Source organism: Ascaphus truei, chromosome 2 (genome assembly GCF_040206685.1).
Source record: "Ascaphus truei isolate aAscTru1 chromosome 2, aAscTru1.hap1, whole genome shotgun sequence".
In the NCBI taxonomy this organism is placed as follows: Eukaryota; Metazoa; Chordata; class Amphibia; order Anura; family Ascaphidae; genus Ascaphus; species Ascaphus truei.
In genome coordinates this window covers 203999773-204024666 of record NC_134484.1, presented here as the reverse complement: position 1 = coordinate 204024666, position 24894 = coordinate 203999773, and the positions used below count along the sequence as shown (strand labels likewise).

The window sequence follows — 24894 nt, the reverse complement described above, 5'->3', positions numbered from 1 at the left end:
GCAGCAGCAGACGTCCCGGTGACGGTGGCAGTAGCCAAAGTCTTTGTTCAGTCGGCGGGAGGAGAGCAAACAGCAGATGCCTGTGGGAGCCGGGGAACCATGTGACCGGAGCAGCAGCGTTCCTATTGGACAGCCGGGAAGAGGCTGTTCCTGCTGCTCCCACGTCTGCTACCAGATGTCGCCGCGGTCTTCCTCAACGGTCTTTCTCACCTTCTGTCGCCGGCTGCAGGTAAGTGTTGAACTATTTTCAGCTGCCCTAAAATTACCCGGTGCCAGGCCCAGCCCCCTGCTGCCGAGACCGGGTAATTTCCGGGTAGCTGAAAAAGCGCCGGGTATCGGGTAATTTCCGGGTACTCGGTACATCACTAATGTACAGTACAATATATGTTTCTCTATTTACTTTAATAAATATGTCATCGTGTATAAAGACTGTTATCTGATGTTTCCTAGCATTGAAAAGAGTGTAAGGGATAAGGGGTGGGTTACATTACATGGAACAGTACAACACGTGCATTACTGTAGCAATAGCCTCGGAATACCGTACATTGAATTTAGCTTAAAGACACACTAGCATCGCCAATCGTTACTGTAAAGTACTAGGGCAGCGCAAAACACCATTTGGCACATGGCACAGCCGCAATCACGGGGTCGCAACATGCAAAGAAATACTGTGGAATTACACTTGATTTTGCGCATGTCATGGGAACAGTAAGTCTTGCTACATCTGTACCCATTTAAAGCACATGCAGCTGGCAACTACAATTCACTAAGGTTTTCATAAAGGATAATGATTAAGTCAGCACTCTGAAGAGTAGGGCTCTATTATGTAATCCCAATTAGGTAATAGTCGTAGGTATTAAATAAAAATATAAATAACATTTATTTTAAATGGTAAAAGAGACTTTTATCAGGAAGTAGAGGGATTATTCATATTTTTGACTACATATCAAGCAGTTCCACTGTCAGGGAGGGAGAGTTTTAGATGTACTGTACTGTTTGTAATAACTGTGTGGCTCAATGTGAAGTGCGCTGCGCCGCCACTAGCAGGGCACCTAGCACTGTGACAGGCCAGGGCGGGAACGTTGACTCGCGCCTCCCTTATTGGCGGAGAACACCGGGGCAGCCAGTCACAGCAGGGCTTCCCAGGCAGGCTTTTGCTGACGCCACAATGGCGATACGTCACAACAGCGCTGCCGTAGAGCTCGGCGAGAGAGCAGAAGGAGCGTTCTGGAACTCGGCCCCCTGGTCCTCGTGCGCGCTCCCCTCTCACACGCCCAGCGCGAGCTGTGCCTTCTCTAGGCATCTGCAGCAGCGCACGCATCCCCTTATACAACACATTCCCTGCACAGCATCTGGAGACACTACACAGGAGGGGGGAGCATGGGAAGCTGCCGCTGACACTCCTCCTCCTCCTCCTCTTGCACACTGCCAGGGAAGCTCAGGCGCCGTCCTGTGCGTGGAAACCGATCTGTGCAGCTATTATTACCCCGTGGGTAGCGGCCGCTGCTTCTTGGATGCTGCCCCGTGCGTAACAGCCGATAATGCTGAAGATGAAGCTGCCCCTGAAGAAAAGCAAACACAAGGCATCGGATGAAGAGGACGAGGAGGAAGAGGGACCGGCTGCCGTCGGCATGTGCGATCGCCCCTGCGCCCCTTGCGTTTACCCCCCGGCTGCTCTCGGCGGCGGCGGCGGGCGGTGCGGCTCCGGGTCCCTGCGGCGGGAGTCGGTGTACGAGTGGTTCGTGCAGTCCCTGGGCCCCGCTCACCGGCTGGAGTTCGCCTGCGGGCTGCTGGACCTCTGCAACCCGCTGGAGCTGCGCTTCCTGGGCTCGTGCCTGGAGGACCTGGCCCGGAAGGACTGCCACTACCTGCGGGACTGCGAGGCCAGGGCCAACGGGCTGGGCGGGGAGCCGGCGGCCGGCCTGCAGCAGCTGCTGGGGGACCTGTGCAAGCCGGCCTCCCGGTCCAGGCTCATCGTCTACCTGGCGCTGCTTAGCTCGGAGAACCGGGAGGTCGCCAGCCGCCTCTTCCGCCTGCTGCTGCTGCCTGGGACCGAGAGGCTGCTGGGGGGCTGGGAGGAGGCGGGGGAGGAGGATGGGGAGGACGGGGAGCCCGGAGAGGTGGCGGCCGCCGCTGCCCGGGAGGAGCTGCTGCTGCTTTTCACCATGGCCTCGCTACACCCGGCCTTCTCCTTCCACCAGCGGGTCACCCTGCGGGAGAGGCTGGAGCAGCTGCGGGAAGCCGTGTGCAGGAGGAGCCGGCCCGAGGTAACGGGGATGGGCTCTATTACTTCCAGCCAGCAAGGGGGGGGGGGGTCATTAAACTAATCACAGGCTCAGCCATCACTGGGGGATGGGTGGGGGGTTACACACCCACTCTAGGGGCCAGCAGCTTGTTACAGGACCCCGGCGGGTGTCAGATCTGTCATTGTCCTCTCATCCATTTATTTGATTGGAAAGTCTTAACTAGTTTGACATAGGGCTAAGAATGAATGCACTGGAATTAATTCCATTATTATCACGTTAATAGTGTCATGCTATGTGTTGTGCTTGTGGCTGCCTTCAGCTTGGGAAACGCAGTCAAATGCCTTGTATTAAAAAAAAACTACTCGGATATGGCATTTTTTTTAGATACGATGACAAAAAAACAAAAAGCACTAGCCAAGATGTGGCATTTGATAACGTTATTTGGTTATGAAAGAAAATAGCACAGAAGCGCACAAGGGATGGGGTTAATAACAGTATTTTAATAAAACAAACACATAAATGACTGAGAGGATCCAACCCCTCTATTTATGTGTTTGTTTTATTAAAATACTGTTATTAACCCCATCCCTTGTGCGCTTCTGTGCTATTTTCTTTAATTTTCTTCTCAGGGTGCCCTCCCCCCTCTTGAGGGGGGATCACCTCTGAAGTGGGAGCCTCAGGGGAGACGCTCCATGCACGTGCAGCACAGGGATTATTCCAACCATTACATCTGCAGCACGAGCGCTGAATATCCTATTCCAACGTTATTTGGTTAGTTCACTCCTGCACAACCCCCTAATTTCGTCATAAAAAGTATCATGATGAAATTAAGACGAGGTTTGTTCTAAAATGTCCAATTTAAGGGTTAGAGATGTTTTTGAAACTATCCAAAATGCAGTCCCAAATTTTATTTATTTTTGCATTTTCCCCTTTCGATTCCTTTCGATTCCTTGCGAAACATTGCGCCAAGGCTGTCCAAAATAAATGTTGGATTATTCAAGCTTTTTGCTAAAAAATATTATCGGACTGACTGAAATATGTTGTATGCCCCCTATTTAAAGACTTGGCATGAAGCAATTCTAGAAAATGTAGCATATTAAGTGAAATTGCCATGCACATTGACTTAATGTTGGCCACATTTTGTTTGCGCCTGAAATTATACATTTTGCTAGGTTCGTGACCTTGAGTGAAAGTTTTGCACATCTCTAGGGCCGCGTCCAGGGTGAAGCAGAGCGCTCATGCGACACGCGATCAAGCTCATGATCGCAATGAGTCTGTCCCGCACACATGCCCGTGTGCGCTCAGCTGCTTGCAGAGATAAATTTGATTCTGCCGCTCGCTGTCACGTGAGCGGTCGCCCAATGAAGACGAACCAGCTCTGTGACATCATGGCCACGCCCTCCACGCACGCAACTAGCTGTCAGGAATTGCCCTGGCAATCTGACCGTCTGACGTCACAACGCTCGAGCGCCAGCACGCTAGTTGCACCCTGGACAAGGCCTAAGGCTTCGTTTTATAGTGCAGGAGCGCATGAAGTCGTGCCTGTTACCCCTACACTCTAGGTGACGTCACCAGGCTGGTTTGCCCTCATTGACTAAACCACTCATGTGATGCGGCTGTCGCTCGAAAAAACAAAATTGTCAGCTCAAAATTCTGCCGCGCAGTCTCTCTTCGGTCGCGTGCACTGTGGCCGGCCCGATAGAGCTACTGTATATTGTTCGCACGTGGTGCGCACTATAATCTGCCTAAGAAGGGCTGTCCAGTAGATAATCTGCAGAGCCCCCATAGACCTTAGTGCAGTGTCCTCAATGGCCTCTAACCTAATATCCTTCAGTAGGGCCTCGCTTATCACTCATTTGATGGCATATGCTCGCTCATCCTCCATTTGTCAGTGCGAACTTCAGTAGTCACATTCTCCCCCAGACTCAGTGGGGTCACATTAATTTCCAACCCCAATAGCTGGCGATTTGTCATTCCCATACATTACTGGCGTGCCATACTTACTATCCTAAGAGTTCACTGACACCTTTCTCCTTCTCTTCCTCATTATCTTTTTATTTATGATGGCAATATATTCTGGGGGGAACGGTGTTAGAATAAAATACATAAAACGTAAACCATAATGATATGCGTAATGTCTTAATCTTCTGGGGTTACCTGGGCAGAGCTCCATTTTAACCTTCTTGGCATTTAATAAACGTGTATTTTCTGAACGACACATCAGATTTTAAAAGTAAAAATAGTTTGAAATGGCAAGAACATCTTAACGTAAAATCTCCCAAAAAAGGCAATCCGTGTGGGCTGCTTTTCTAAATAAGTGGCAATAAACTGAAGTGTGATAGTTTGTCTATTTAAATTATAATGTACAGAGCTTTTGAAACTTCACAGGTCTCTTAACACGTGGAACCATTGTCATTGAAGACATACGTGTTCAGGTCATACTTGATTTGGACTAACAAAATATATATATATATATATATATATATATATATATATATATATATATATATATATATATATATATATATATATATATATATATATATATATATATATATTTTAACTTGAAATGTAATTGAATTGTTCCATAAGGCATAACAGACAATCGTACATTTTGTCACCTGAGCTCTCTTAAATAAGTGCCAGATTCATGACACAAAAACACACACAATGTTACCACGGGTAGGTGGGAGAGGAGGGGCGGTGAGCTGCTGAATTTTTGTTCCTGGTCCCCTAAAGGACTCTGTGTCGCGTCGATTTTCTATCCAGCGGTTCCTTTGACGTTTCCTCCACTTTGAAAACCTATGCCTATCCCTGCGTGATAACCCATTATCTGTCACCGCGTGATGTTTAGAATAGACATTCCACCCTATTCCCTTACCCATTGCCTTCAATCAAAGGAGAATGCACGTAATCCTATCAGAGCCAAACGGTGGCATTGCACAACCCTTGGATGTCCGTCTGGGTCAACCATGGCAGCCAGACCTTTTTGGAAATTTGGGCCAGAATCGTTAACTAAACTTGTCAAACTTTTCCATCTGGCAGACACCAAATTCTGTTCCGAATTTTTTCAATAAATGGAATTGTGTTTTGGTTCCACAATGTTGCGATCTCGCACAGCGTAGCTGTTGCAATATGAGCAACTCATTTATTTTCCGCTCTTGCGCTTGCCTGTTTATCAAGAACAGCCAGGGGTCCAATTGAATTTCGAGGTCCAAAATCCTCTGTAGCCCAATCCTGATTTGATCCCATAAAGGGGCTATTTGAGGACAGGACCACAGCATGTGCAACAAGTCCGCCGGCTCTCCACATTGCCTAGGACACAAGGGGAAGTAACCCGGGACAAATTTTAGACAATTTTACTGGAGTGAGGTACCACCTCAATACATTTTATTATATGAATTCTCCTTCAATGTCGTGCATATGGAACTTTTGGCCGCTGCATTAAGAATCTCAATCCCTTCCTCGTCCTCTAAAGTCTCGTCCAAGTTTGATTCCCTACAGAATATATTTTAAAGACAGAACTTCAAATGCAATGCTTTCTCCTGAGGTCAAGTATTGGACAGATCTGTACTGCTTGGTCAGAGAGAGCATCGCTGGCACAGTCACACCAAAAAGAGAGATTTGCCATTTATACAAGCTCATTTTTTCACAATTGCAGCCGGAATAACACAGCCACTAAAACAAATGTAACTAAAAAATAAACTTGTTCCATTCAAATACCACCTTTTTTATTTTTCAGTCACTGTCTTGTGGGCAGAAGTATTTGCTGGCAAGCAGCCCCTCCAACAGTAATTTGGTTGGGGATAATTCCCATTGATGGCCGTTTTAGATTGAAAGTGGCTTGGTGTGAGAATTTAGTGCTCGCTACCAGTTTAAAACACCCTGATAAAACATGTTAATAATTTACAACTCTCAACTGGGCTCTGTGTGACCAGTTTTGCCCATATATTGACTTGGATATTTGTAAAGGTGGGTGTACTATTGGGAATGGTTTAGAAATCTTTATTGATTTTTGGCATTCTTCGCAGTGCTTTCAGAAGACTCCTTTTCTTTAGTATGTCAAACTCGCACTGTATGTATCATTTTTGACATACTGTATGTAGTGCTCACATTTTTAATTGACTAATATTCTGACAAATTATTATTATTATTATTAGGACTGTACTTTTCTCAATTGTTCCTCTGTGCTCTCTTTCCACATCCAAACATTCACCCATGTTGAGAGCCTTAATCCTCAGTGTCTGTTTAAGCTGCCTTTGAGTGCTGAAACATCCAGGTTTACATTTTAGTTCTATTGGACGGTGTGACAGATGTCAGCCAGTCTAAAAGGCATGTAGATTGCTGCTAAAATAGATTGTGGCTGTCAGTCGTGTAATTTTGCCACATTTCAGTGACTATGAAAGCAGTACTAGGTCTACACCAGTAGTCTTCAACTTTTTATTTTTTTTTATTTTTATTTTTTTGGATTAAGGAACCCTATAATTATATTGTGAAATTGTGCGAAACCCCAACTCTCTCTAACAGAGCATCTGAGATCAGATGTATTGTAAGGAACCCGAACCCTCTCTAATAGTGTTTTGAGATCAGATGCATTGTAAATTCTTCTGTATTTGGTGCCATTTTCAAATGACCTGAAATTGCAGGTAGCCCTTTAGGGATACTCAGGGAACCCAAAACTTCCTAGGAACCCTGGTTGAAACACACTTATATACATATTTAGCCATTTTGATATGACGTGTCCTTTAGAATACGTAAGTGTCTTAGTAAATCAAGATATATATATATATATATATATCTAGCCATGGCTGCAGTATTTGCATAGCAAATGGGAGTTAGTCGCTTAAAAAAAAAAATACTTGTTGTGGTTTGTGCAGTTGTCACTACTTCCCCCCCCCCCCCCCCTCCACATCTCCTTGCTAAGGCTGCAGACCAAGCAATATCCTACATGTAGTTTTTTTATTTTATTAAATCAGTTCTGTAATATGAGAAAATACATGCAGCTTTTCTTCTTCTTTTTTTTTTTTTTTTAAACTTGACATTTTGGGATATTAGAGCTCAACATATTGCCTAGACTGGCCCTCATTGAACTTGATTCAGGAGCCCAACATCCCGTATAACACTACTATAGGTGCTGTACTGATTTATTGCACACTCCACATTTGGAGTGTTATTCGTTTATTCATTGTTTACATCTGGTTGTTCACTCTTTCATAGGGAGAATTTCTTTTCTTTTTTTTCTTTAACAGGGTCATAGGGAAGTACCAACGGACACTTTTTTTTTGCCTTTTGGGAACGGGCCTGAAGGGGCCCTGAAATGTTGCCCCACCCCCCCTCCCCCGGTATTAGCACACCGCCCTCCGTTTGGAGTGTTATTCATTTATTCGTTGTTTACTCTTTCATAGGGAAATTTTATTTAAGTGTCTCATAGGGAAGTGCCATTGGACCCCCTTTTTTTTTTTTTTTTTTTTTTTTTTAACGGGCTTGAAGGCGTTTCACCCCGAAACATTGCCCCCCTTCTGTATTGGCACACTTTCACCCCTGCCGCATTTTCCCTCCCTCTGTTTTATGTTACGTACCCTTCCTTGGTTTCTCCCGCTCCCTCCTTGTCACATATACAGCACTTTTGTGTTACTTACACCCCTTTGGGGTTTGTGTTCTTATTGCTGATTTAAATCAGTTTGGCTTATTCCATTTTTCATTGGTCATTTGTGAGTCCTGGGGACATAATGTTGTGTTTGCTGATTGTATGGATGAAATGGGGTTCCTCCTTGTTGCACTATTTATCTTATCTTGGCCCCATTGAGTGCTATCTTTTTGTGCTTGGTTGTATATCTAGGAGAGCTCCGTTGAAGCAAACGCATTTAGAGTTGAGTCAGTGTCAGCCCTTGTGCCCAGAAATCACTCTGTATTTATTGTTGTATCAGCTTTGTCACTCAACAAAATTGTAATTTGAGTTGATGGAAACACTGACGTAAATCAATATTAACATTTCAGCATTCCTAAAATGTATGTATGATTCTATAGTTATGAAATGAGCAGAATGATCTGCTTAGCTCAGAACTGGCTGGTTCCTCTGCTACCCTCATTCATTTATCCCTACTTTTTATTGCTCACAGTGCAAATTGTTTTAAAGCAGCAAAACGTGATCGTATATGGGGGTTTTTGACGTGAAACTTATTTGCTAGCACCTACCTAATTCTCATAGGACTAAAACTCCATGGAGACAAAAAAGCGTCACGATTAGGCGCGTGCATGATCACGCGCGCACCTGCTGGCTCAAAATTGTCACAGCACTAAAAGTAATTGATAGAGATGAAAATGCGATCAGGCGCGTGCACGCACACCAACAGTTCCTTCAGCTACAACTGAACAAGAAAAAAACAATATTTTGTCTCTGCTATACAGTTCCCATGATACTCTGGTGCAAGAAGCTCATAAAGGAAAGGAGTTCACAATGGTGGCTGTCTTACAACTGGGAGTGGGGCAAACTAACTAAAACTGAACTGCATGTCTCTATTCTGTGTATTGTACCGTGTGTGTGTGTGTGTGTGTGTGTGTGTGTGTGTGTGTGTGTGTGTGTACATATACACACATGCAAAAGGAACAGTGTTATTAGAGGCATTCCTAGTGAGTACAAATGGTAAAACATTTAGAACTCTACAATTTATAATATTAAAAAAAATGGAGAGGTGCAAAGATGCAAGGTGTGTAGGCATATAACACATGATTTGTATATAGATTAATATAATATAGTGTGTGTATAGATAGTGTGTAAAAAAGCATTTAGCGCAAAAACATGAGTCTCAAGGGGAATGAAACCTATTAGACAAGAGGATAGAGAATGCCGGTAGTGAATTAAAGTACTAGGAAACAGAACTAGACACTGTCTCCCATGTAACTAAAAAGAAACATTGTAATAAAAAAAGTGTTAGAAATGAACTGACAATGTGACAGATCTTGAAAAATTACAAAAAAATTGTTCATATGTCTTCTTAGTGTCTCTATGTTGGAGGACACCAGTTAAGTACCTTATTGCTTAAATCCAATGTAGGAAAGGGCAGCTGGTAGCTGGTATCTGTGCTTTGTGCTGGAAAATAAATTCACCGTCACCTCTGTCAACTGCTCCTGACTCACGGTGGTGATGGGGACCTTCACGCTGATGGCACCACGTTACTTGTCCACTTTGCCAATGGATTTCCACGCCTTGGTTCTGTCGCCAAGTCTTCCCCTCTTACACCACATCACCCCGACCACGTCAGGAAGCAGGCAAACCGGCTCCACTAGGTTAGCCAAAATCTGTTTTTGGGTTTATTTATTTATTTTAGGGCATAAGGGGGTAACACGTTTTCTGCCATAGTGGCCTTGCAGATGATAACTTTATTTATATAGTGCTTTTCACTGAATGGGACTCAATACTTTGCAGTTATAAAAAGGAAAAAAATACATGTAAGGTTATGGAAGAGACCAAACACAAGGAAAGATAAAATACATGATGGGACGGTACTGTAGCTATTAAATGCCGGACAGGTTGTGGTTGATGAATTAAATGCCTGGGTAAACAGGTAGGTCCTGAACCTGTTTTTATAGTTTCCAGAGTGGGGGCCTCTCAAACGGTACGAAACAGACTGTTCCAGGGAGTGGGAGCAGTGTGGCTAAAAGCTCGGGTCCCAAAGGAAGTCAAGGGGATTCTGGGAACTGTTAGGAGTCCTTCATCTGCAGATCGAAGTGAGCGAGTGGGAGTGTAGGGAACTAGAAGCTCTTTCAGATAGCTGGGATCCTGGTCATATAATGCTTTGGCTTTCTGACATTCAATCTTGAAATAAATGTTTCCAGTTTACAGGCAGCCAGTGCAGAGAACGGAAAGCAGGTGTCGTGGCAAGAACGGGTCTGGTTAGTTAACCTGGCCGCAGCATTCTGCAGGCGGTGCAGCTCTGTTTCTGAAAGTCCCAGGCAGAGTGCGTTGCAGTATTTCAGGCACGTGAACACAAAGGCATGGGCAAGCGTAGTCACATATTCTTGGGTAGGGGGGGGGGAATAAAGTGTTTAATCCTGGCTGTGTTTTAGGTGGAAGAATGAAGATTTGATCATGGCTGACACCTGATGTTTAAGGGTAAAGTCACAGGCAAGAACAACACCAAGATTCTGCAGACGGACATAGTTTAGCAGCTGGTAATACCAAAGCTGAAGGCCAGTGTGTTGACCTATCTAAGTCGTCTTGTCTTCTGACAGCATCCACCACAAGCATTTCTGTCTTATCAGAATTCAACCTCAACTAACTGGCACTCATCTACTCTAGGAGCTCAGATAAACATCTATTGAAAACTGATAATGGGTCCTTAGTACCTGGTGCAAAGTACAGGTAGACTTAAGTAATCTGCATAGCAGTGATAACCCAGGCCATGCCGTCTGATTGTTACCCAGTGGCCGCATCTACACTGCAAACGATACATGATAGAACCCTGTTGCACTCCACCTGACTGGGGCATTGGTGCAGAGGAGTATACACCTGAACATGCTGTCTCTCTAACCTGCCAGTGAGAGAAGGTCTGAACAAGCTGAGAACTGTGCCACCCAGTCCACAGAAATCTTTCAGGCGCTCCTTTTAAGATCTAGTGGTCCACGGTATCAAATGCTGCAAAGAGGTCAAGGAGTACTGAGATCGAACAGTCCCCTCTGTCTTTCGCAACCAGAAGATCACTAAGCATACGAATCGGAACTGTATCAGAACTGTTTCAGTACTATGTCGTCTTCTGAATATTGACTGGAATGGGTCATAAACATCATGGTAGAGGGACTGGTTTCCAGTTGGGTTGAAACAACTTTCTCTAACCTTCCCTGGGAAGATTTTGTTACATAGTACATTTCTTGTCCATCAGGCCATGGAGAGGGTTAAACCTGACACCTTTAAAAGAACCATAAGTGTGAATGTTGCTTTTCGGCTCGCTGGAGGTGGTGCTAAGGTTTGCTCAGGGAAGCAAGCATTGCGTGCTGCAGGCCTGTGTGGCAGTAAAGGGGCGTGCTGGGACGTCTGCAGCCGATCCTCCTCACAGGCAGCCTGTCGGCATGGGCCCTACCAGAATCCTCCTGCATTCCAGCTGCCTCCAGGAACAGGGAATCCTCCTGTGACATAGCAGAGTTTGGAACTCGCAGCCCCACACTGCTCCTATTGGACTTTTTTTTATTTTTTAAAACTGATGAAATCTAACTCCGTTTGGGCCTGCTGTATATTGCTTTGCAGTATTGCAAACAAGGGGGGTTAGTAAAGGCTCTCACTCTCCCTCGTGTGTTTTCCTTGCCTCTTGGGGAAAACTCTAATTTGAGATCTCTATCATTTCAGTAGAGAAACTGTAAAGTCAGTTCAACACTACCACTCTGTTTTTTTTATTTTTTTTTAACAGTCTGAACCTACTGGCATGTAACTAACCTGCTCCTATAACCAGCAGCATTGTCCTTCCCACAGTAACTATGTACATGGAATTTGTAGTGGTCAGCAGGCATTGTCTGTTTTTGTAATGGGTTTAATTTTCTACATTGTGTTTTTTATTTTTTTTGTAGGGTTTGAGCTGGGTAGTTATACTCTATAACTTGTACTGCATGCAGTATGATAGGTTTGCATATGTTGGTGCTGTTTAGTTTGTTTCCACAGAGCAAGCCGAAAACATTGTACTTATCCTTTTTTATAGGAAGATCTGTAAACACCATATCCCCTTCAGTGTCCTAATGACTTATAGTATACCTAATGAATAGAAAAGCAGGGGAGCCCCACGCCTCCTGGCGGCGCTACTCAGTGGAATCCGGTATAGGAAAGTTCATTTGTAGAATGAATATCTTTAATCGCAATAGCTGATAGAGCATAATGTCCCTCGTAGTCATAATGGTATCACAGTGGTCTGGCTAACCCAATAGCCTCTAGGCAGAGTTAAGTCTTTTTTATGAGAAGCCAATGTTAATCAACAAGAAAAAATGACTTGCTGTTTGCTCCGTGGGATTGTCAGGTAGCGTCGGTGTGCTCCAACCGGGATGGGTAACAGGATACAAAAAGGTGAGGCGGTGCAACTGCCTTGTGGTAAAGATAGCAGACCGGGACTACTCGGATAAATGCAAATGCTTTTAATGGCACATAAGGCAACAAAAACTCACTCTTGCGCGTTTTGCATGGGTGACCGTGCCTTTTGTACCTAATGAATAGTTCCACTCCAGGGGCCCTTATGACATGCACTGTACATCATGGTTTGTTGCTCAGTGTTTAGGGGCTGCACAATATCGGTGCTCCCGTGGTCAGGTCTGGAATCCGAACGCGATGACTTAGTATTTGAGTTTACAGTACAAAACCTGTAGAACTATTTACCATAGCTTACATAAAATGGCTATGGCATTAAAGAAAAGTGTCTTCTGTATTTTAAAATCTGTTCCGGTATAAAAAAGGTTGAACCTACTGAACTTTTTATGAACACTTCTCTTTATAAACACAGGTATGTATAATCTAGATGTTTTCCTGCCTTGCATAAAACCTCTTATTTTACCAGACACTGGAACTTATGGACATGTATTTACATTATTCTTGAAAAAGTAGGCTTATGCACCTAAAGTATTTGATTCTTAATTGCAAAGTAGGTGTAAATGGATATAGATTGGTTCTGTACAGCCGCACTGTAGTTTTGCAATGTCTTTACATTGTGAGCATTAGGCTACGATTTATACAGCCGAACTGCAGGGCGCGCGTGCACATCTGTGATATCACAATAGCGACATTGCAGAGCGACATGTACAAGCTACTGTGCGCGCGCCTGTAGGCTATTTTTTTTATTGAACGGCCGCGTCGTGATGCGGCAGTCGCAACCTGAAAACAAATTTTGAAAACGCTCCAACTGTCTCCCGCTTTGCAGTAGCAAGTGGGGAGACAGTCGGATTTTGTGTAGGCAGTTTTCAGGTATGTATAACACTTGTTTTTGCGCCACGGGTGTTTTTGTGTATAATAGTTATTGTTATAGTAGATGAGGTTGAAAAAGACATACGTCCATCAAGTTCAACCTATGCTAAATTTAGACAACAGATACTTTATCCTATATCTATACTTCCTTATTGATCCAGAGGAAGGCAAACAAAAAAAACCCAGTGTCATATCATCCAATAATATCTCATAAGAGGAAGGAATTTATTTTTCCCAACTCCAGGAATTGGCAATCAGATTATTCCCTTGATCAACATCCTTCAAATGTTTACATAAAGGGTATATTCCTGTATACCTTTCCTTTCTAAAAAGATGTCCAACCTTTTTTTGAACAAATCTGTTGTATCTGCCATCACACTCCATGGGTAATGAATTCCACATTTAACTGCCCTTACTGTAAAGAACCCTTTCCTTTGTTGCTGGTGAAATCTCATTTCCTACAACCTTAAGGGATGCCCCTGAGTCCTTTGTACTGCCCTTGGGACGAATAGTTCTTTTGAAAGCTCCCTGTACTGCCCCGAATATATTTGTATATAGTTATCATATCCCCTCTTAGATGCCTCTTTTCTAATGTAAATAAATGTAATTTAGCTAGCCTCTCACAAATTAGTTTGTCCACCCCCTTTATAAATTTGGTGTCCCTTCTCTGCACTCTCTCTAGTTCTATAATGTATTTTGGTCGTACTAATGCTTTGTAAAGGGGCATAATTATGTTTACTTTCCTTCCATCCATTGCCTGTTTAATGCAAGATAACATCTTGTTTGCCTTTGCAGCTACTGCATGACTTTGGGCACTATTGCTACGCCTGCTGTCTACAAACACTCCTAAATCCTTCTCCATCAAGGATTCCCCCAATATATTCCCATTTAATTTGTAAGTCGCCTTTTTATTCTTATATCCCAAATGCATAACCTTACGTTTATCTGTATTAAACCTCATCTGCCATTTACCTGCCCAAGTTTCCAGTCTCTCCAAGTCCTTCTGGAGAGAAATTACATCCTGCTCTGATTCTACTACTGTACACAATTTAGTATCATCAGAAAAGATGGAGACTTTGATCTCAAGGTCATTAATAAACAAGTTAAAAAGCAGTGGTCCCAGTACCGATCCCTGAGGTATTCCACTCACGACTTTAGCCCAACCTGAAAAAGTTTAATTTGACAACCATCTTGTCTGTCCTTCAACCAGTTTTCAATCCAGGTGCATATATTATTACTGAGTGCAATTTGCTTTATTTTGCACACTAACCTCTTGTGTAGAGCCGTATCAAAAGCCTTTGGGAAATCTAAGTAGACCACATCAAGTGCATTACCCAGGTCTAAATTCCTACTTACCGCCTCAATGAAACAAATATGGTTAGTTTGGCATGATCTATGCTGACTATTACTAATTTTGTTTCTATTAAGTATTCCTGAATAGTATCCCGTATTAAACCTTCAAGTAGTTTCCCCACTATTGAAGTCAGGCTTACAGGTCTGTAATTTCTCGGTTGTGATCTAGCTCCCTTTTTAAATATAGGCACCACATCTGCTTTACGCCAATCTTGTGGTACTGAGCCTGTGGAAATGGACTCCTTGAATATTAAATGTAAGGGTTTGGCTATTACTGAACTTAACTCCTTGAACTCTTGGATGTATACCATCAGGGCCAGGTGCCTTATTTACTTTAATTTTTTCAAGCTGCCTAGGAACTTATTCCTCTGTTAACCAATTGTTCATTAATATGGAGGTTGTGGCTTCCTCCTGCGGCACTACTATTGAACTTGATTCTTCTCTGGTAAACACAGAGGCAACTAATTTGTTTAATACCTCTGCTTTTTCCTTATCTCCAATAATCTGCCTGCCCATCTCACACGGAAAGGGTCCTATATTTTCTTTTCTCATTTTTTGTTATTAAGGTACTTAAAGAACTTTTTAGGGTTGATCTTACTTTCTATTGCAATCCTTTTTTTCATTATCCATTTTGTGCTAATTTGATTGCCCTTGTGCAATTTTTGTTACATTCCTTATAATTCTGATACGATGTCTCCGTCCCTTCTGACTTAAAGAATCTAAACGCCTGTCTCTTCTTGTCCATTTCCTCCCCTACCTGTTTATTTAGTCACATTAGTTTTGACTTATTTCTTTTATACTTATTACCCAATGGTATACACTGATGAGTTGCTTTTCTAACAATGTTTTAAAGACTGCCCATTTATCTTCTGCATTTTTCCCTGGAAAAGCATCATCCCAATGTATTACTTGTACATTAGTCCTTAGTTTATTAAAATCTGCCTTTATAAAGTTTAAGGTCTTTGTTGAACCCAAGTAATCTGTGTTTTGATTTATTTCAAATGAGACTGTTACGCAAATGTTCCAGGACTTGAATATTTGCTATTCTATATTGTTCGATTTTACCAAATCCAGTATTGCCCCTCTCCTGGTTGGTTCCTCAATAATTTGGGTCATATAAATGTCTTTAAGCACCCCCAAAAACCTATTTCCTTTTGTTGTAATGCTAATCTAAGTGCCAAATCTGTCTGGATAATTAAAACCACCCATTATGCAAACATGACCTAGTTTTGATGCCTTCTCTATTTGCAAAAGTATTTTAGCTTCCTCAATATCGCAGATATTTGGTGGTTTATACAGAGGCAGCGGCCGTTATTTGAACATATCCCAGAGCCGTTTTTCGTGTGCGCTGCTGTACTCCACGCTGCCAATCACGCGGTTGATTTGTTTGAATTTCATGGATCCCGATTTCTTTGGGTGCAATTCTCCGCGTTTCCGTGGCAGAAATGAATGAATTGTAATGTGTACAGTGCTGTCAATTTGCAGGTGTTAAAAAAACAGACCACTAAAATGCCATTTTCTGCACTCGATAAAACAAGAGTCAACACCCGTTAATGACGCGCCATGACATGGGTATTCAGAGGTATACAAAGCGTGATATGTTCGAATAACGGCCGCTGCATCTGTAGCATACCCCTACAAACATTTTCTTTATACTTTTACCTCCACTGCTAATTTCTATCCACAAGGTCTCTGTACATTTTCATAATTCCCTTCATAAACCTCATCCCTTATAATAGGTTTTAGATCCGGTTTAACATATAATCATACTCCACCTCCTCTTCTATTTCCTCGATCCTTCCGAAAAAGGGAATAACCCTCCAAATTAACTGCCCAGTCATGAGTTTCATCCTACCATGTTTAAGTAATACCTATGATCTCATACTGCTCCCTTGTAGCTATTCAAGCACCCCCATTTTATCTTTTCTTGCATTAGCAACAAGCGACAGAGAAGCCCAAGGCACACCCAGTTTGCAGGTACTTACACTATCAAATAAAATACTAATATACCTCTATTAGGAGGGAGAATGACCAACATTGGATCTATATCCAGTTGAATGAAAAAGACCTGCTGACTTGGGAAGCTTGCTGGGGTTCTGTGTGTTTTTGTTAACTTATTTTCATCTGTCTCATCTGTTGGAGGTTAGTGGCTCCTCCTTCCCAGGGTTTAAGCTCGTCCCTCCCCACTTCCCAAGTCAGCAGGTCTTTCTCATTCAACTGGATATAGATCCAATGTTGGTCTTTCGCCCTCCTAATAGAGGTATATTAGTATTTTATCTGGTAGGGTTAGGACCTGCAAACTGGGTCTGCCTTGACGTGGCTTGCAGGCTTACGATGCTTTGGCCAAAGGGTTAAACTAAATGAGCTTTTTTCAAGAGAATATATTTTACTGTGTATTTTTGTCATATTGGATGTAGCTTTCGACTTCTGTCGCTTGATGTATACATTTGCCACACTCAGTAGCTCACCTTTTTGACACTTATATACATATATATTTTGTGGGGGCTCAGGGGTTCCTAAAATGAGCTTGCTGGGGTTCTGTGTGTTTCTTGCATTAGCAAGCTTGCATTCATTTTTCAGCCTGTACTATTATCTTATCTTCTCCTTCCTTTCTGCGCCAACTTGGTTTAGTCTTTAGAAGTTTTCTAGTATTATCTGTATTTACTATGGGTGTCTCACTGCTTGTCAAACTCGCACTTGCCCCCATTCTACCTCCATACCACCTGTTCCCTCATCTATTCTATTTAGTTCGTTATCTGTTTCATTCCCCTCCATCCTAGTTTAAAATCTCCTCCAACCCTTTTAACATTCTCCCCCCCTAGCACAGAAGATCCCTCTTCATTGAGGTGTAATCCATCCCTAGAATAAAGACTCTCTCAGAAAAGGAGTCCCAGTGCTCTAAAAACCCAAAACCCTCCTTCCTGCACCACTTTCTTAGCCATGCATTAACCTCCCTGATCTCTGACTGTCACCCTGTGGTAGCACACGGCACTGGTAGTATTTCATAAAATACTACCTTTCTGGTCCTTGCCTTAAGCTTTTGGCTTAGATCCCTGAAATCATTTTTTTAGGACCCTCCATCTTTCTCTAACTCTGTCATTGGTGCTAACATGTACCAAGACCGTCGGGTCAATCCCAGCCCCTCCCAGCAATCTCTTGTCTACCCGATCCACAATGTGCCAAACCCGAGCACCCAGGAGGCACCAAACTGTTCGGTTCATGCATTCACAGCAACAGATTGCCCTATCTACCTTCCTAATAATGGAGTCCCCTACCACCACAATCTTTCTTGGTATCTGAGTGTGCGGGAGGTACTATTCCCCTGGCTGCTAGAGGAATCTGGCTCCCCCAGCCTTGCCATTTCTGCACTGACACTCCAAATATCTTCTCTCAATATGACAAATCTATTGGGAAGGGGTCAGCTCTGAACTGGACTGCCTCTCCCTATTGCCCCTGCTTCCCCTTCTGTTACCCAGCTACCTACTTGCTCCTCACTAACCGCACCACTAGTCGAAGCAAGGGCCTGCTCAGTGAGCACTAAACCCCTTTCAAGATTGTCAGTGTCCCTCAATATGGCAAGTTTCCTCTTCCGATCAGCAATCTCTGGACTCTAAAGGGACCACCCTCTCACACTTCTCACAGCGGTATGCTCCTTGGAACAGCTGCTCAAAGTGCACATACATGTCGCATTTTCAATCCTGCTTATTGTAACAACTATGCAGTTTATAAGTACTAACAATAAACTGTACTTCAATATGCTATACCTTGTTTAACCCCTTCCTTGTTCAAACTGCTTCTAATTCTAACTGCAAACTTAATACAACCAACACTTGAAATCAACCAGTCGCACAGATCAGGATATGCAAGCCAATAATCGCAGCCTTGGACGAGGGCATCAGCCTTTCAGCTTTGCTTTTCCTGCAGTGTAGAACAGAGCTTTCCAAACTTTTCATGTTGTTGACACACTTTTTAGACATGCATCGTTTCGCGACACAGTAAATCTGTTTTTACTAGCAAACCGGAGGTTAAACTAACCCCTTATAAGAGATACGGACACATACATAAATTGTAATGACAAAATGTATGGGGACACAACACATCTCATGAAAACCTTTCATTTATATATTTTTTTAAATATATGATTTGTAAGATAACATACATTTCCAAAATTGTTGTCATTTATGAGTGACAGAGAGGGTGAGAGACTGACTGACTGGGTTGGTGTCTGTATTCATGCGCACACACGCACACACACTCTTGCACACTATTACACACAAACGGGGATCGGGCACACGGGGGCCAATCGGAGCAGGGGGGCCAAATCGGACATGGGGGTGGGCATGGAGCTGTACTTAACTTACTCGCTCCATGCAGGAAAAGGCGCCTCAATGTGCAGCTCAGATAGAGATTGTCTGCGCGCTAACCAGTCAGGTTGGGATTTTTATTTCTTTTCCCCCAGCACGCGCATGTCACCCTGTGGTGACCAGTTTTGTCTAGGAGATGGCGCACGGCCCAGCAAACTGCCTGTTGGTGGCCCTAACCGCCCGCGCCCATCCCCCTAAAATAATCATGTGCCCCCCAGTTTCCGCACCGCTCAGAAGTTTCTTGTTACGTTCGCGTGACACACCTACACACTGCAGCCGGCACACTAACGTGTTGCGACACACAGTTTGGAAAGCTCTGGTGTAGAAGGGTTCTGATTTCCTGTCTGCATACACTGATACACATGCCAAACATAATGTGCCAGGGCGTGGGGAGACTTGAGTGACGTTTCACAAAAAGTTATTTTGTTCTTGGTGGTATGGGAGGGAATGTTAGTCTTCAAAAGCATTTAGCCATTACCATTAGCATTTAGCAACCATAAAATAGATATTTTTGGTTCTCCGGGATGCCATGAATACTACATTTCTGTTTCGCCATATGAAATACTATATTGAATCCTCATTTTGAAATGAGTGAAATAAACATTCACAATCGGAGGTGCTTACAAATGTGTAGTGTGGCGGGATCATCATTAACTCGCCCTATGCTCTCTGCTTGTATGTTTCTTATTTGAAAGAAAATAAATTGCACAAGGCAATATAAATCTGGTCTCTGTGCTTTTTATTCATTTTTTTTTTTTTTTAAATGACATTTACTTCTATAAAAGGAAATGGCAGTCAGGAAGACTATATATAAAATGGAGACACCTAGTAGAAAATGTTAAAACAAAGGGTTCATATTTACATTGTTACTGCAATTTAATGCAGCAATCCACTCTACTTGCCATAAAAAAAACATAAAAAAATAAAGGTCTCCTTTCTTTTTACCAACATTGACTCCCTTTTCCTGCTGTTCTTTCTTTAGGTATTGGTTGCTAAAAACTTGCCTCGTGTTAAAATGACCATTTATTTATTTAAAGCAGAAATCCCTCTTTTTTTAAAACTAAAATGATTTTTAATAGGATTGCAGACCAGAGGGTCTCCCGGAGCAAACACTTATCTTTTTTCAGCTTTGGGGACACCCTTGATCCAGAGATGCATATTAGTATTGAATTGTGAGGGTTAAATGACTAAAACTGGAAACCATGCCAGTGTAGCTTCCTATTGGCCCACAGGACCTGCAAAATTTAAATAGCCATTTTGTTTCTCCTAGATGGGCTTCAACACAGTCAAGTTCACTAGTATGTATCTTGGAAACCACAGGGTCCCCAGAGCTGAAAATAGTGTGGTTCAGCTCTGGAGCAACTCCCCGGGTTTAAATCCTGTTACAAAATCAATAACTTTTTTTTTTTTAAAGCACCAAGAATGATCACTTTAAGACGAGAGGTTTGCATGGTAGCACTGAAATAATAAACCGGTAAAAAAAAAAAAATACAATTTAAGAGTTGGGAAAAAATGAAAGGGCTGAAGTAGATTAGCACATCATGAATTATTAGGTTCTGACCTTCATATAGATCAACTCCGCCTGCGTTTTTGTAGGCTGCTCTGGTAGCGACGAGGTTAACAAAACGATATATTTGTGCAATGTCCATCTCGACACTACATCCAGAACTGGATAACATGGTGGCATGAAATTGAAATCCAGGTAGTTATTTTAGCTTGTAGAGGGGTACTTAATGTCTTGTACTCAGTGAATTTAAATGAGCTATGAGTTTACAGCTTTCCCTCTCCCCCTTCCCCCCCCCCCCCCCCCCGGTTACCTGATATTGATGAAGCCCCCGCCCCCTGGTTCGATTACTGTAAAAAAAACAGAAAAAAAAGGGTGCTAGGAGGGACTGCTGCTTTAACCCTTTGAGTATATGTGGAGCCAGAGTTACGGCACCTTCAGCACTTCTAGAATGTGACTGCAACCCCTTCCCCCCCTCCCCCCCCCCCCCCCTACACACCATCAGCTCAGATCGCATCACTCCCCTAAGAAGATGAGTGTTTTTGGGTGGGACCTAGCTACTACATCATAGGGCACTCGGGGCCAGTGGCCATGATGTAGTGGCTGTGTCCTAGGGCACTCAACAGTTAAATCGGTGGGGTTACAGTAACTGCTGATCCCTTTACTGTGTTCCAGTATTATATTGATGCTTGGCAGGATTGCGAAGAGCAACATTTTGTCAGCAAAAGATTCAGGCAGTTGGACGTATATATTCACCAGAAAATGGCTTTATATACGGTAGCAGCCGCCTAATTTCTAAGGGTGGGGGTTGTTAGCTGTGACTCCCATCACTGTCTGGTTCCATTACAACAATGCATTTTCTCAACGCACCTTTGGCTGTGTATTCTCTGTAATACCATAGGCAGGCATTGCAGTGAAAGTCCCTAGTAGGAAATGGATTGCAAGGTGAAATGTTACGCACAGTCTTTGGCCGCTTTTCAATAGGCTTTGGAAAGATTGCTGCATGTGCGTATACGAGATCTTTAATTCAGTGGCTGGTGGTGTCCAGTCTGTGGTGATTAGGTAGGGTCTGGGAAGGTCCTTCAAGACATTTGGTTACTAAGGAGATAAGTACTTTCTAAAAAAAAAATGTAAATGTATTAAACAATTTATTTTTTTTGTTTTGTTTTGTCACCTGCACTTAAACCTGTGAAACGTGTGAAACGTGTCACTACTACTTGTTCTGTTTGAGTCAGTCACTCCTAGAAGCAAAGACTGGTACAAGCTTTGTGATCATAGGCTGAGACATTGGAACCAACTCTAGTGGTATCGGGATTTATAGCTAAAAAATGATAGTGTAAAGAGGACGACTTTGGTCAAGGTATCTTGTGCCCATAAAGGCCTGACCCTTATGCTACATGCTGTGACACACTCTTCACCTAACTGGACATTGGAATGAATGAGACGCAAATATTCTCCAGCAGCGGGAAGAGAGCCGACCTAGTACCGAAGTATTGTAGTGATGTGTTCATTGTATTAAATGTAGGCGACTGCCTTTCTTTATTAAAACAGACCGCCATTTCTCATTTTTGTATGGGAATTACGGGGTTGTAGATTTTGGTCTGTAATCCTATAAAGCAGCAAATCGTCTTTATTTTTTTTAATTTTATTTTTTTAAACTACCTACATACATTAGAGCCGAGTTGTCCCCCGAACTGACATTTTCGTGTTTATGTAAATTTTTTTTTAAGCTTCTAAGATACCGGAGCACGATATCCGGTGGCAATCTTTACTTTTTCTGGGTTTCTGGCACTTCCACCTCCATGTTCTCTCCGGCAGGGCCTAGTATTTCAACTTATTTTTTGGGTAAGGAACCCTATAATTATATTGTAAAATTCTGCGGAACCACAACCCTCTCTACAATGCATCTGATCTCGGGCACGCTGTTAGAGATGGTTGGGGTTCTTTACAATGCATCTGATGTCACACGCTATTAAAGAACCCCAACCCTCTCTAATATCATGTCTGAGATCAGATACATTGTAAATTCTTCTGTGTTTGGTACAATTTGCAAATCACTTGAAATTTGCTGGGAACCCTGTAAGGCTATGGCCCCAATGCGCGCGGCCGGGTGCCTGGCAACGCTCGTTCCCTGCATCAGAGCGGCCTGATGGACTCCAGGCAACTCGTGGCGGGGGCGCGGCCATGACATCACGCAGCTGGTTCACCCTCATTGGCTGAACTGCCGCCGTAACCTGGCCATCGCTAGGCCGCCGCTCCAAAAGACAAAAATCTTGTCTCTTGGCAAAGGCCATCGTGTGTGTGCGCACCCACGCCGACTGGGGCCTGCCCCATAGAGGACTGTACTTTGTGTGGCACGCGCGCAACCAACGGCCACCAGGGACGGAGCCTAAGAACACATGTTGAGAAACACTGGTCCAGATGGAGATCACGTCACCTTCACAGTGCACTAAATGACATACTTGGTACGTCATTGGGGCCTTTTAAAGGTCGAGTGAAAATACTTATTTTTTTAGTTTAAAAAAAAAAAAAAAAAAAAAAATACATTATATGAACTCCAGAGCAATTGTTGATCTGCATTTTTTCCTTTGTTTTGTGTAAAGTAATTATGATGCCATAATGAACTAAACGGCTATAAACTGAGAACAATAAGTTATAAATTAGAATAAATCTGTACTCGAATAAAAACATTTTGATTTTCAATGGAAATAAGTAGTGGTCTTGCTAGCATCTCTGGAAGCGAATGAGTTGCGGGGGACTTAATTATTCTTACGAAGCCAACTACATTTATACAGTTACATTTTGGGGTTTTTTTCCTCTGTGATACTACTTTTTTTTGTATTCCTCTGCTTGCCAGCTGTAATGTTTATGTATTCAGGGATTATATCTTTGCACACAGGTTGTGTGTCTCTAAAAATCATCAAAACGCAGCCCAGCAATTAACCTTTTCAGGAGTTGCCCGCAGGGGGGGAAATGCCTTTCCCAGTAGTAGCAGTGATTTGTGTACTTAATAGCTTCCTCCTCACAGACATGACATTTCTAGTTATGTATCTTTCCAACACCCAAAACGTATGTTGCTCACTGGGAAGTCATCAATGCTTCCCAATGGACTGGAGCCTGCTAACTGCATTTTCTAAATTGACTCCAAGTGGAAACAATGCAAGATATCTCAAGTCTTCCCCCTCCCCCTTTTTCTTATGTGATGTTAACCTGTTTTTGTGTTGAGTGCAATCCATAATATGGCATTTAACAGATACTTTTTACGCTGCCTTCTATGATTCTGCCCTTTCTGTTTTGAGATGACGTTTAATGGATAGTCCGGTATTCTTTTATAGATGTTACACTGCAGTATGTGCAGAGCTTTCTCAACGGGCGTCTTCAACTGCTTAACAGTGAAGGTTTTTAAAGCTAATTATATATTAAAGCTTTAGAACATGCAGAAACTTTCTGATTTAAGTGCTGGACATTAATGACCTGGGAATGCCTTGAAATCTGAATCCGTACATTCAAATCAATGTTTATATTTGTTTTAATTAGAATCATTTTATTGTGGTCTATGAGATCATCCCCTCAGGACAGGACTTTACCTGGCTTTTTAATGGACTGCCCGGGTTTAAGGTTTGAGGCAGCCAGGGCACTAATGGTATTTCGCTTGGGGCCCGGGTTTAAGGTCTGGGGCAGCCAGGGCACTAATGGTATTTCGCTTGGGGCCCGGGTTTAGGGTCTGGGGCAGCCAGGGCATTAATGGTATTTCGCTTGGGGAATACACACAGTAATGTTATTGGAGATGTATTGTAGTCTGGGAACAATATCCACTTCTGTCACTAGAATTTTGCAGTCCTGTTTTACACGGAGATAACCACTTCTAGGTTGGAGGATGTTCGGTAGTGTAGAATGAGACTTCTATTCAATTAAACTTAACCTGGTGTGAGAAAAGCATGAAGGCTGGCACACGCATGGCTCTTGTTCCTTTTAATGTGATTAGCCTGCCATTTGCCCATCAGATCGCTACTTGACATTTTTTTTGCAGATTGCATGATTTTTTTTTTTTTTTCCCCACAGATGTTGCTGCCTAGTGATTTTAATTCCATATTATATCTTTAAAAAAAATCTAAGACTATTAATCTGACCAAACACAATTTATATTAAATCTGCACAAAAGCCACATAGAGCGGTTTCTTACTCCACTACCGGGAAGTTATTTGCTATAAATACTTTTAAGCATTCTAATCTGGACTGATGCATTAAATGTGAACTCCGGGCAATGCAACTCCTGTTTCTGCAGCTATTTTCTCCTCTGTAACATGGGTAGTCAGGCATTTGGCTGCAAGGTTGGGTGATCTCCTCTATCTTTCAACAACACGCTCTACCCCTGTCTGCTTAATTCATGTTATTTCATGCCGTGTACACTGTATGACGAAATTAACAAGTACAGTATTGAGTAAAATTAGTATGCTGTAACCTTGTGTTCCCCAGTCCACAGCCCTGTTGGAA

General features: G+C 42.9%; 1 protein-coding gene across 3 annotated transcripts in view; it reads left to right on the top strand.

Annotated features, from left to right (window-relative positions):
- The first annotated feature begins 1167 nt into the window (after nt 1-1167).
- ZCCHC2 (zinc finger CCHC-type containing 2) overlaps nt 1168-24894 on the top strand; it is a 71035-nt gene continuing 47308 nt past the window's right edge. For all 3 annotated transcript variants that reach the window (XM_075585859.1, XM_075585860.1, XM_075585858.1), the window contains exon 1: nt 1168-2267. In XM_075585859.1, coding sequence (XP_075441974.1) covers nt 1542-2267 — 726 coding nt within the window. In that variant the 5' untranslated portion in view covers nt 1168-1541. The remainder of the gene's footprint in view (nt 2268-24894) is intronic.